The sequence below is a fragment of the Hypanus sabinus genome, chromosome 9, assembly GCF_030144855.1.
Source record: "Hypanus sabinus isolate sHypSab1 chromosome 9, sHypSab1.hap1, whole genome shotgun sequence".
Classification (NCBI taxonomy): domain Eukaryota; kingdom Metazoa; phylum Chordata; class Chondrichthyes; order Myliobatiformes; family Dasyatidae; genus Hypanus; species Hypanus sabinus.
In genome coordinates, this window is record NC_082714.1 from 110,759,609 (window position 1) to 110,774,335 (window position 14,727).

Below are 14,727 nucleotides of genomic sequence, written 5' to 3' on the forward strand. Positions count from 1 at the left end.
CCGAGGTTGGAGGTGACATCAGATGCATGTCAACTCTGGCAGGGTTTGCAGGCCTTTTCTTCCTACAAAGCAAAACCCAATATCATGAATGGCAGTGATGTTTCACTCCAGGATTAGCTCAATGCCTTTTGATCTCACTTTGAAAGGGAAAATAAAACTACAGCTATGAGGATCCCTGCAGCACCTGGTGACCCTGTGATCTCTGTCTCTGAGGCCGACATCAGGCTGCATTCAAGAGGATGAACCCTTGCAAGGCAACAGGCCCTAATGGAGTACCCAGTAAGGCTCTGAAAACCTGTGCCAACCAATTGACGAGGGGTGTTCAAAGACATTTTCAGTCTCTCATTGCTACGGTCAGAAGTTACCACCTGCAACAAAAGGGCAATAATTATAGCTGTGCCCAAGAAGAGCAGGGCGAGCTGCCTACTTGATTGTTGTCCAGTAGCACTCACATCTGTGGTGATGAAGTGCTTTGATAGGTTGGTTATGGCTAGAATCAACTCCTGTCTCAGCAAGGACTTGGACCCACTGTAATTTGTCTATTGCCTCAGTAGGTCTATGGTGGTTGCAAACACTGGCTCTCCATGCGGCCTTGAATCAGCTGGCTAATACAAACGCCAATGTCAGGATGCTTATTATTGACTACAGGTCAGCATTTAATAGTATCATTCATGCAGTTCTGATGGAAAAGCTCCAGAACCCGGGATGCTGAACCTCCCTCTACAACTGGATCCTTGACTTCCTAATTAGAAGAACACTATTTGTGTGGATTGGAAATAACATTTCCACCTTTCAACTTGCTGACAATCAACACTGGAACATCTCAGGAATGTGTGCTTAGCCCACCTCTCTACTCTCTCTGGCACAGCTCACTGCCATCATAAATTTGCTGACGATACAACAGTTGTTGACAGAACCTCAAAGAGTGACGAGAGGGTGTACAGGAGTGAGATATACCAGTTAGTTGAGTGGTGTCACAGCAACAACCTTGCACTGAACATCAGTAAGACCAGAAAACTGATTGTGGACTTCAGAAGGGATAAGATGAGGGGTCACATACCAGTCCTCATAGTGAGATCAGAAGTAGAGAGAGTGAGCAGTTTTCACTAAGTGGGTGTCAATATCTCTGAGGACCTAATTTTGATCCAATATATTGACGTAGCTATAAAGAAGGCAAGACAACAGCTATATTTCATTAGGAGTCTGAAGAGATTTGATTTGTCACCTAAAATACTCGCAAATTTCTACAGATGTATCTTGGAGAGCATTCTAAATAGCTGCATCACCATCTGGTTTGGGGAAGGGGGTCGCTATTGCACAGGATCGAAGTAAGCTGCAGAGAGTTGTAAAGTTAGTCAGCTTCATCATGGGCACTAGCCTCCATAGTATCCAGGACATCTTCAAGGAGTGGTGTTTCAGAAAGGTGGTGTCCATCATTAAGAGCCCCTACCATGCAGGACATGCCCTCTTCTCATTGCTACCATTGGGAAGGAGATGTAGAATTCTAATGCAGATGCACTCAATGATCAGGAACGGCTTCTTCCGCTCTGCATTCTGATTTCTGAATGGACATTGAATTCATGAACATTACTTCATTACTTTTTATATTTCCCATTTTTTATACTACTTATTTAATTTAATCTTTAATATACATATATTTACTGTAATAAAGTTTTTTCTCTCTGTTATCATGTATTGCATTGTACTGCTGCCGCAAAGTTAATAAATTTCATGACATATGCCTGTGATATTAAACCTGATTCTGATCCTTGAGTAGGTGAATTACACTGACCTTTGCACTTCAGCTTGTCGCAGGCTTACCAATTCCAGTGCAATTTGCAGACATGAAAGAGATGAGTTGACTTCTCTGTAGATCTGGCCCAATGCTGTGAAAATCCTTGTAACTTTGAACAAAGCTATAGTTAAACTTTTTTCTTTGGGTGAGGTGTTCTGTTACCTTATAGTTCTATTATTACACTGACAGTCACAGATATTTTAATAAAACTAATTTTTTGCAATTTTTTGCACTTGCTTTGAGAATAATAGTATAAACAGTTTAACCTGCTTTATAAAAGCAGGTTACTTTTACTTTGTTTACTTTGTTACTTTGTTTAAGTAATTTTTGAGTAATTATGTGTGTGTGTGTGCGCGTATACATATAAAAATATTTATTTATTTTGGTTAAGCATTCCTGTATGTTTAAGGAATTAATTGCTAGTTTTATACATAAAACATAAATTGCATACATCATTATGCTACCTCGTGATATGTGTGCACCTCACTTAAAGTAAGGATGAAGTTAAAACCATATTTTGGACATTCCTATCTTCCTTTGAATTAGTTTAATGTTTTGAAGTTGCCAAACATAACCTTGATGACAAGATAATTTTAAAACAAACCCGACACGGCTACCAGCCTGTTAAAGTGAGTGAGACATTCAAAATAAAATAAAACCATTGAAGGTCAAATTTAAAAGTAACACCGCAGCATGTGGAAAGATGGTCTTTGGAAGGAAAGACACGATAGAGTTTTTTTTTCAAAAGGCCATAAACTGAACAATACAGGGTTCATAAACTGAGCACCTGGTGATAAAAATCATTAAAAAGTCAGAAATGGTTGGCTATGTTAGAAAGATTGATGAGTCTGATTACATAATCGGTAATTGGCTCATGTACACTGAACAATTGGAACAGTATTTTGAACCAAATGAAATAACAAATGAGAAGCCAATTTAGGTAAGTGTATTAGGTTTAAACGCATACAGTTTGCTTCAAGGTTTGAGTACTGTAACCAAACCATCAGAAGTGAGCCTTGCTACTATTGCAAAAGTGATGCAGGAATATTTAGAACCAAAGCCATTGTTGATTGCAGAACGCTTTAGCTTTCATAAACAGAATCAAAAGGAAGGGGGTGCCCATTTCATTTTATGTAGCTGAAATGAAGAGATTGTCAGAGCATTTTCAGTTTGGAAATGGGCTTAATGATACACTAAGAGATTGTTTGGGCTATGGAATCTTAAAATTTCAAAAGCAGCTCCTAACTAAAGCACAGCTTATATTCAAATGAGCAGTGGAAATTACTATTTCAATGGAAACTGCAGACAGTGACTCATTTGAGTTGCAGTCAGGAATGAAAGTGAGCATGAAGAAAATTGCATTATCTAACCAGAAGCCAGCCTGGCTGAACAAATTATGTTACAGTTGTGGCAGAGGCTCAGCAAACAACTACTGATTGGAGTGACATTTGCAATCTTTCAGGTCTCCAGGACCATGCCAGAATCAAGTGATTCTGGAAAGATCATGACCAATGCATCTGTTATCAGCAACCTCTCTCAGGGCTCTGGGATGTAATTCATCGGGTCCAGGGGACTTATCCACCCTAAAACCTTTGAGTTTGCCTGGCACTTTTTCCTTTGTAATAGCAACAACACTCACTCCTACTTCCTGACACTTATGTACCACTGGCATACTGCTAGTGTCTTCTACAGTGAAGACAAGTGCGAAGTATCCATTAAGTTCATCTGCTATTCCCCCTCATCCCCACATTACTAACTCATCAGTATCATATTCCAGTGGTCCAATTTCAACTCTCACCTTCCTTTTACTCTTAATATAACTGAAAAACCTTTGGGTATCCTGCTTTATATTATTGGCTAGTCTGCCCTCATATTTTATCTTTTTCATTTTTATAGCTTTTTAGTTGCCAATGTTGGATTTTAAAAGCTTCCCAATCATCCAACTTCCCACTCACTTTTGCTACCTTATATGCCCTTTACTTGGCTTTATGCAGTCCTTAAGTTCCTTCGTCAGCCGCGGTTGCCTACCCCTGCCACTTGAGAACAACTTCTCTGGAACATAGCTATATTAACATTAAAATAAACTTTGCAACTGGATGATGTGAATGGGCCAGACCATCCATGTTTAATCCACTAGCATCACAGTGGCTTACAGGGTACAGATCTGATTTACAGAAATCAGACTTTATGCAAATTTGCCCTGTATTGTATAGCTACTGTATAATATGGGACTACTTTATGTTGTAGGGACATGTCGTTGCATGCACTATTAGGCACGTATTGGTCTGCACATGTGTGTTAGAGTTCAGTTTCTACCAGTAAAGAGCCATGAAACTTAGCTCCCGTCTCCAGCGTTTTTATTAATAGCATTGTTGTGTAGCCAGGCCACACACACAACAAATTGGCAACAAGGTTAATAAACCTCTGTCATATCAGAACGCCGTGTTTTAATTGATAACAACGCTTGGAGGAAGAGTGCAAGGAATGAGCCAAGAAGTGAGAGGAGGAGGCAGAGGGAGGCAGCGAGTCAAAAAGGAAGCGGGAGCACAGCTGGGGTCGGGAACATCAGGAGACCAAGAGACACAGTCCAGGCGAGACCACAGCCAGTGCTGAACCCCAGGGCTGAGGGTCTGCCTGCCCCAGAAGGGAGATAAAAAGGAGCGAAAAACACACATCTAGATGAGTGCACTCGTGGCGCTAGCAAAAAGGTCACGTGAGTCAAAAAAAGGGAGAACGGGGCTAAATTAACATAACAAGATTGTGGTGATTGGAACCATTACAGCATTTGATAGTAGCCTTGAAGACTGGGCAGCTTACATTGAAAGAGTGGAGTTATATTGTGATACTAATGATGTTAATGATAAAAAGAAAGCCAGCGTCTTATTTAGTATTATGGGAGCAAAAACATATGGCCTGCTATGGAGCTTGTTAACCCCTGAAAAGCCAGCTGACAAAACATTCAAGCAAATAGCAGACACTCTCCAACAGCATTTAAACCCCAAACCACTGGTCATTGCTGAAAAATTTAAATTTTACAATTGGAATCAGAGCAAAAATGAAAGCATTTCGGAATATTGTGCTGAAATGCGCAAAGTATTCGAACATTGTCAATTTGGAGCGGATCTTTCGGATGCATTGAGGGACAACTTAGTATGTGGCATGCACTGTGAAACCACACAGAAGAAGCTTCTGTGTGAAAGAGACCTTACATTCAAGAAAGCACTAAGCATAGCAATATCAACGGAAACAACGGCACAAGGTGGTTCTGAGATACAATAAAAATCTTTGGAATATGCCACAAATAAAATCTCATTGAACAGAAATGAAGGAAAGAAATGTTACTGTTGTGGGAACAGGTCACATGACCTGGATGACTGTTGGTTTAAAGACAAAGGATGCAGAAACTGTGGAAAACAGGGCCACACTGGGAGAGTATGCAAAGCTAGTCAACAGCAGAAAAAAGGCAAAATACAGTGAAACAAGAAACCCCAGGAAGGAAAATACAACAATGTTCGCAAAATGAAAGAAGGCAGTTCTGATGAAAACAACCCCAACGAAAGTGAACTGTCTTGTCTGCAACTTCACAGCGTGAAAGAGACAGATGATTGAAGAGTAATATGGGTCACTCCACAGGTGGCGGGCGTGAGACTGAAAATGGAGTTGGATACAGGCTCAGCTTTAACAGTGATCTCTGTACACGACTATAAACGACTGTTTTCACATATACCTCTGAAATGAACTTAACTTCTGCTAAAGATTTACACAAGACAGAAAGTGTATCCCGAAGGCAAAATTAAAGTGACAGTGACCTACGGAGACAAAACACAGTAGCTGAACTTCTAGGTACTGAAAAATGGAGGACCACTGTTGCTGGCATGTGAATGGCTCAGGAAATTCCAGTTGGATTGGCACACTATCAAGGCACTAGATGTGTCAACAAAGGAGGGCAGCTCAGCGGGGAAGATGTCCGCAGCTCTCCTCTCACCCATTGTTGACTATTACAATGACGAGGAGCTGGACAGCATCGACAATGAGAACGAATGCAGTATCCGTGGCCACGACTCAGATGAAGATACACAGGATGCAAGGGAGATAGATATTGCCAATAAGCAGGATGATGAAGACTACCTGGAAGTAAAAAAACCAGATGTACCAGGAGAAATTGACATCTCTCAAAAGACAACTACAGCAGTTACAGGAAGGCACTTTGCAGGAGTATCAGAAAAGGATGAAGAAACTAGATCAACAATACAAGGAAGGAATATGAAATGCTGAGCTTTTTCTGCAACTAGAGACAGAACAAGTGGAAAGGAACTATATTAAAGAGAAGAAAGCAGCAGTGAAGGAATTTGAAGATAAAAAGATTGAGTTAGAAGAAAAAAAGATGATTGAGAATGAGAATGGAATTCATTGGAGATTCTATGGAGGTAAAGCCAATAATTACTAGGAAACTAAGGAGGAGATCTAATGACCCTGTTCCAATTACAGACAAAAGACAAAGACCTGCGCTTGCTCAGTTAAGTTACTTGTTAACAGATGAACAGGTAATGGAAGACCTGCGAACTCTCAATAAGCTTAAATCTCTGAAAAGACCAGCATCTCTGTCTTCTCCAGAACAATTTTTTAGGAAAGATCCATGAAAACTGGTCATCCCTTAAAAGCTGTTGGACAAAATCAATTCCATTCAAACAGAACAGCTTTCACACAAAGTAAATCTTGAACTAATCAATCATTTCTTCCATTGAGAATCATACTCTTAATCCTTTGCAGGGCAAGTTCTTTTGCACATACATATTTTGAATCCTCAGCACGAAGAGGTTAGGAAACAGCATCAAAATGGAGGCAAATTCTGGCAACAAACTGTAAGGTTTCTATTGTTGTATTTTCATATTTGTGCTGAATGTGCATCTGAAGGAATTCTCCCTCTTGAGCCAAGTACACAATCTTTTCTTGCACTGTGCACAACTGGGATTTTTCATACATAGAATCCTCCAAACAATTCAGTGCATAGAGTTCAGTCTCATTTTCTTGACCAAGATTTGTTTGTTTAAACTTCAGACAGATAGTACTGCAGGTAATCTTTAATATCAGCAAAACTGTACTTTAACAGCAGCTTAAGAACAATGGAACGAACAACAGGATTTCAATCAACTGCTACATCAAATGGTGAAAGATTACTGGTAAAGTACTGATATTTCTTTGAGTCATTGGATTGCACTGACTTTTGAATAACTAGCAGAGATAGCAGATCACCAACCATTTCTTTTGTTGGTGCAAGTCATCCAAAACAACGAAAAATGCATCACTCCTCTTGCGAAATATGACTAATTTTGCTACAGCTTCACTTATTTCTTCTGTTACCACTGGTACATAATCATCATCTAGAGAAGTACGGCACAGTGGGTAGAGACTGTCTCCCCCCCCCCCCAAGACTTGAGTTATAAATGGGTCTTAGACCAAAAGTTTAAAAAAAAGCTTGTTATAATTTGATATTATTACATTACTTTTTTATACTTTGATATTATTACGTTGCTAAGTAAACAATTGGTACGCGTTTGTATGTTAAGGGAAAACATATCTGTTTAGAGTCATGCCCCAGTAAAAAATACAGTTAATACACTATTAAAATAAAATGGGAGGAGTATACTGTATAGCTACTGTATAATATGGACCACTTTATGTTGTAGGGACACATCGTTGCATGCGCTATTAGGCACATATTCATCTGCACGTGTATGCTAGAGTTCGATTTCTACCAGTAAAGAACCATGAAACTTAGTTCCCATCTCCAGCATTTTTATTAATAACATTGTTGTGTAGCCAGGTCACATACACAACATGCCCAAAAAAGTTTTGAAACATTTTTTAAGAAAAGAAAGTCAGTGCAAACATCTTCGTGTATTATGTAATTGGGGTGGCAGCTAATTAATTATAAACGAAGCTTGTTATGTGTGACTTCGCTGCAATAATCAGATTTAGTTTGAACCTATGAGTATGAAATATATAATGTTAGCATACTGGAAAGTAATTAGGAAACCCTTTGGAGTGTTAATGATAAGTGCAAGGTTTGTGGAGAATGAAAAGAAAATTATGATCTTGCTTTACTCACACTGTTGAGACTGCACTTGGAGTCTAAGTACTTAAGTACAAAGTTCAAAGTAAATTTATTACAGAAGTACTCATGTCATCATATACAACCATGAGATTCATTTTCTTGTGGGCATTCACAGTAAATACATGAAACACAATATAAGCAAAGAAAAACCACACCCCACAAGATGGACAAACAAACCAATGTGCAAAAGAGAACAAGTTGTTCAAATACTAAAACAAAATAAATAAATAATAACAAATAAGCAATATTAACAACATGAAATGAAGGGACCCTAAAATAAGTCTATAGTCATGGGAAAAGTTAAGTGAAGTTATCCCACTGGTTATAGAGCCTGATAGTTGAAGGGTAATAACTGTTCCTGAACCTGGTGACATGGGTCCTAGGACTCCTGTACCTTTTCCCTAATGGCAGCAGTGAGAAGAGAGTATTGCCTGGATGGTGGGGGTCCTTGATGATGGATGGTACTTTGCTGTGTGGATGTGCTCAGTGGTGGGGAGGCCTTTACCTGTGATGTCCTAGGCCGTATTGACTACTTGTAGGATTTTCTGTTGAAGGGAATTGGTGCTTCCTTACCAGGCCGTGATACAACCAGTCATGGTAATGCACCACCACACATCTAAAGAAGTTTTGTCAAAGTTTTAGATGATATGCTGAATTGTCGCAAACTTCTAAGAAAGTTGAAGCACTGCCATGTTTTCTTCATAATGACAATTGCATCCCTGATCGAGGTCAGATCATTCTAAACTAGAGCACCGAGAAAATTTAAAGTTGCTACCCCTTTCCTCCTCTGATTTCCAATGAGGAGTAGCTCATGGACTTCCAGTTTCCTTCTCTTGAAGTCAATAATCAGCTTCTTGATCTTGCTATTGAGTGAGAGGTTGTATCAGATTATCAATCTCCTTATGTGCTGATCTGTCACCACTTTTGAGTTAGTCAACAATAATGGTATTGTCAGTAAATTTAAATCTGGCTTTGGAGCTGTGCTTAGCCTTACAGTCATAAGTATAAAGTGAGTAGAGCAAGGGGCTAAGCACACAGCCTTCTGTTACACTTGTACTGAAGGAGACGCTTTTGCCAATTGAAACTGGCTGGCGTCTGTAAATGAGGAAATCAAGGATCCAATTGCACAAGGAAGTATTGAGCCAAGGTCTTATTGATTAGCTTTTTTTGAGCATGATAGTACTGACTGCTGAGCTTCAGTTATTTTCACTGTCCAGATGTTCTAGTGTTGACTGAAGAACCAATGAAATGGCAGCTACTGTTGACCTGTTGTGATGGTAGGCAAATTGAAGTGCATCCATGTTGTTTCTCATGAGTTAGTATGTTTCATTACCATCCTCAAACCACTTCATCACAGTGGCTTTAAGTGCTATTGGATGATAGTCATTGAGGCAAGTAACCACAATTTCTTAGACATTGGAATAATTGAAGCAAAGGCTTTGAAGATATCGGTGAATACTCCAGCCAGTTGATCAGCACAGGTCTTTAGTACTCAGCCAGTGCAAATCATGATATATTTGCACTGGTGGTTATCCAGAAAAGCTTCACCATGGTAATAGATGTGATATAGGAAGTGAAGATGAACATGTTGTGTCTATACTTATTAGTCTTGAGAAAAAGGAGAGGTGATTTTATTAATCTTACTAATTGAGATTAACATGGTAAATTTTGGGTAACTTTATTCCCAGTAGTGGAAAAAAAAAACTTGGGGACAGAATCAGAGGTGAAACATTTAAGATAAGGATGAGGAAATTGTTCTCTGATATGATCATGAATTTTTAGAATATCACCCCCTCCACATAGGATTGTTGGTTTGGTTATTAAATACATTCATAATAGAGTTGACAAACATTTGAATTATAAATTAACCAACGGAAATGAGCTGAGCACAATAGTTGTGGTTAGGTTAGTAATGGATTAACGGTGCTCTTATTGAATATTGAGGTTAGCTCAAGGGCTTGATTGGCCTATTGCTGCTCCCTTTACTTTTGCATTATATGTTCTTGTGTACTATCCCTCCAGTAGAAGATTGGTAAATTTACACTTTGTTCTGTTCTGACTGAATATCCATTGATAATACTTTCTCAGTCAATGATTGGATGTTCACCTACATCTAGTGAACACGTTTGATTGGCAAATATATGACCTCAATCTCCTACAGTTTGATTGGAGATCTGTAAATACATAAAATGAAAATCCAAGGCCTGGGGAACAACAGATTTCACATCTTATCAATTGAGAAGATATCCAATATGATTTCCCTGTTCTTGGTCTTTCTTCCAATTATTTATGCACGTTACAGTATTGACTTCCATTTTGTGTACTATACTCTAATCTTCCATATGTATGTCTTTTGGAAGTCCATTTAGATAACATTTGTAATTCTATTTTCTTTACTTGCTTGCATAGTAGCTTCCTCATAAAAACATAATGGTTTATTAATCAGACTTGGCCTTTACGTGTTGCCTCTCATTGGTTAGATCACACTGGCCTTCAACAGCAGGAAATCTGTATTGTTGAATGTTGTCTAACAGCGAATAATTTTATTGTTTCTTTGTGATTTTCCAGATATCGACTGGATGAATTACAGGATAAAAAGCTGCAAAAGGTTAGTGTATAAAGTGGCATGTACACACATTTTTATTTTTAATATTTCCTTAGACATTTTAATAGGAATAAAAAAGCCTCATCAGTTTGAAAAATGAAGTCTTTCTCTGGAAAGTGGAATCATAAAATTAAAAGCTTTTTCAAGAAAGGATGTGCCATTTCTTTAAAGTTAGCTCTATTCAAAGAGGACAAGCTTGTAATCATATGCTTTTTAATATGGTGGCACATTCTGAGGCATCTTACAAGAGTGTTATCAAATAAATTTTAACACAGATACAAAGGCGAAGTCCTAAAACTTGGTTAAAGAGGCTTACTTTAGGAGAAAAGAGTAGTCAAGAGGCAGAGATGATTTTATGTAGTCTCAAGCTGTCAAGTTTCATACATGACAGGCAGCAGTAAAAAGATTCAAACTGGGGATGCTAATGAATCTTGAATTGGAGGAGTGCAGACATTTCAGTCAATTATATGACTGGATCAAGATCTTCAAAGGATTAGAATATACAACAAATTTAAGATAAATTAGGAAGCATAACAATGAGAAAATTGAAACCAAAGCAGAGAAGAGCTAGGAAAGTGACTTCAAAAGCTCAGTTAAAGGAAGGTGGAGTTATTCAGTGAGATGATTTCAGGTTCCAGCATTGACCAGTAAAGAGAGTAGAGGCTATTACTGCTAGAAGCATAGAAGAATGGAGTATTATCCTTTCTGGTCTTATAAAGGGGCTCTGAACGTATCTTCATAATTATATTATAAAGTTTTGAAATAAGCCCTTTTTGAAAAGGGTCTAATTCAAACAAACTCTCCAAAATATCTGAAGGCACAAAATTTGGAAACGTAGGGAGTACAGTACTTAAAAAATGTCTCATCTGTAAATATCTAAAAAAATGAAATCTAGGCAAGTTATATTTGTTGGATAATTGCTCAAAAGACATAAAACAATTGTCCAAAAATAAATCAGAAAATCTTAGCAATCCCTTAGTTTTCCAAGCCAAATAAGCTTGATCTATAATGGAAGGGTGGAAAAAGCAATTAAATACAATAGGACTATTTAAAACGAATTGAGTCAGCCCGAAAAATTTCCGAAATTGAAACCATATACGTAAAGTATGTTTAACTATCAGGTTGTCAATTCATTTCGGCAATTTAGAGAGAGCAAAAGGGAGAGAAGTCCCTAAAATAGAACCCAGAGCATAACCTGATACAGATTTAATCTCCAAACTCACCCAATGAGGGCCGAAAGATCCACCCCAATCTTTCAACCAACATGACAAATATCTAATATTAACTGTCCAATAATAAAATCTGAAATTAGGTAATGCTAACCCGCCTTCCTTCTTTGTCTTCTGTAAATATATTTTACCTAACCTGGGATTTTTATTCTGCCATATATATGAGGAAATTTTTGAATCAACATCAGTAAAAAAAGATTTCGGAATAAAAATTGGTATCGCTTGAAAAATATATAAAAACTTAGGTAAAATAACCATCTTAATAGCATTAATCCTACCTATTAGAGATAAAGATAATGGTGACCACTTAGTAAACAAGCCTTTAATCTGATCAATTAAGGGTAAAAAATTAAACCTAAATAAATCTTTATGGTTTTTTGTGATTTTGATCCCTAAATAAATAAAAGAATCATTAACTAATTTAAAAGGTAAATTTCCATATATTGGGATCTGTCTATTCAAAGGAAACAATTCATTTTTATTAAGATTTAACTTACACCCAGAAAACTCACTAAATTGAGCCAACAATGATAAAACTGGGAAAGAGAGCTTAACCTTATTATTCCTAGTGAGAATTGGGATAGAATTCTTCAATTAGTTAATACATCATCGATATGTGCCAAACATTCATTAATACAATTTAAGGTCATACATATGTCCAAGGATAAATTAGCTCATTTTTACTCTTATGTAAATCCTATCTGTGATAGATATCAATCTGAAATCGCGTCTTTAACTCATATGTTTTGGTCATGTTCGTTTTTGAAAAATATTGCAAAGATATTTTTGATATTATTTCTGTGGTTTTGAATATTGATTTACAACCTGATCCTATTACCGCAATTTTTGGTTTGCCAATGATGGACTCACTGCATTTATCTTCTTCCGCCCTTCGAATGATTGCACTTCTAACTCTGATGGCTAGAAGATCTATATTGTTGAATTGGAAGGAAATTGACCCTCCCACTGTGTTTAATTGGTTCTCTCAAACTATGTTATGTTTAAATTTAGAAAAAAATTAGAAGTGGTGTTTTTGATACTTCTATTAAATTTGAAAAGTTATGGAGACCATTTATTCAACATTTTCATATGATGTAATTTGACCCCGTTCCAAGTTCATTTGACTTTCCAGCTTTTAGCTTATGTATGTTGAGAGGACTGGAAGTGACGGCATTGATGATTATTTATTCTTGTGAGGTATTATAAACAGCCCTTTTTTTTCCTTTCTTTTCCCAATGTTTCTTTTTTTTTGCTTCTTTTTTCTTCTTTATTAGTCATTAGATTAGTAGATTAGCTAATTTTGCATTATATATATATTTTTTTTCTTTTTTTGTGTTTTTTTATATCATATATTATGAAATATTTAGACTTACCATGTTCATACATATACTGTATGGTTTATGTCTTGGTAAACTCATTTATACTGTAACTATTGTTTATGTCTTTTTTCATCTGTAATGGAATTTGTACGTTTGTAATTTCTTTTTTTTATTAATATATCATTTGTATTTTGTCCTTATTATTAATAATAATAAAAAGATTTAGAAAGAAAGAATGAAGTATTATATGTCATTATGCAGTAGAGTACCATAGACAGTGTGAGGATGAGCACAGAACTTTAGTAAAAGTAGTTACAGTAGTATGAATGTGGAGCTGTCTGGAATACTGGCATAAATAGGCTACAGCATAGGTCAGTGGATGAGCTGTGGCAGAGACTTAAATAGCTAGTTCATAATATTCCATAGCAATGATCTCATTTAGAATGAAGAAACTCAGGAGAGAGATGTTAAAGAAAGTCAAGGAAACATTAAATTGAAGATGAGAGCATATAAAGTGACGAGGGCTATGTAGATCAGAGGTCTGGGTACTTTACAAGAAATGAGATACTTTAAGAAGTTAAAGAAGGAGGAGGAAATTTGATTGTGAGATAAAAATGGCAAGTAATTTCAAATCCACCAGTAAGAGCTTTGCATATGTATATTAAAAAAGAAGATAGTAAGGTAACTGTGGGAACAAGGCTGGGGGTTAGTAATAGGAAATAAGGGGAATGCCAAATAAGTTAAGTCAGTACTTGAAATCAGTCTTTGCAATGGACGACATTGAAAATATTCCAATGAACTTTAGGACAGTTTCAAACAAAGTGGAAATCTGTTGTAACAAGAACAAGGCTCTGGAAAAACTAAAGGCAGACAAGCTGCCAAGTCCTGTGAAGCATAAAACACTAAAAATTCAAAAATTGATATGTCAGCTGTTCAGGAGTATTCATCCCCCTTTGCTCAGTACTTAGTTGAATCTCATCTCACAGCTTTTACAGCTAGTAGTCTTTTTGGATAAGTCTCTATCACAGTGTGATAGAACAAAATTTACCTATTCCTCCTTACAAAATTGCTTAAGATATGCCAGTTTAGTTGGGGAGCAACAGTGTATAGCAATCTTGAGGTCTAGGGATGTTTGGTTGGATTAAGGTCAAGACTCTGACTGGGCCACTCAAGGACATCAATTTTCTTCATTTGAAGCCACTCCGTGTTTGCTCTGACAGTGTTATTGTTCTGCTGAAAGACTAACTTCCTTCCCAGTTTAAGCTTTCTGGCAGTGGCTAGCAGTTTTTCTATCCAGGATCTCTCTGTGTTTACAACATTCATCTTCCTTTTAATCCTGACTAGATTTCCAGTACCTGCTGCTGAAAAGCACCCCCATTGCAAGATGATACCTCCACCATATCTTACAATAGGGATCGTGTTACCTGACTGAATGATGCCAAAATACATTATTCCACTTTTCTTTCATCCAACCACGAGACCTTCTTCCACATATTTAAAGTGTCTTCTAAGTGACATTAATGCTCATGTCATCAGGTTGGAGGCTACCCAAACTGAATATAAGGTGTTGGTCCTTCAACTTAAGTGTGTTCCCATTTTGACAGTGGAGGAGCCCATGGATGATTCTGTTTGGGTAGCCTCCAACCTGATTGCATGAACATTGA

The 14,727-nt window shown here is 37.3% G+C and overlaps 1 protein-coding gene and 1 pseudogene across 1 annotated transcript in view; both read left to right on the forward strand.

Moving 5' to 3' along the window:
• Positions 1–14,727, forward strand: part of LOC132400108 (uncharacterized) — a 187,254-nt gene that overhangs the window by 46,718 nt on the left and 125,809 nt on the right. The window contains exon 7 of the mRNA XM_059981185.1: positions 10,479–10,518. Coding sequence (XP_059837168.1) covers positions 10,479–10,518 — 40 coding nt within the window. The remainder of the gene's footprint in view (positions 1–10,478; positions 10,519–14,727) is intronic.
• Positions 5,759–6,242, forward strand: LOC132398962 (sin3 histone deacetylase corepressor complex component SDS3-like; annotated as a pseudogene).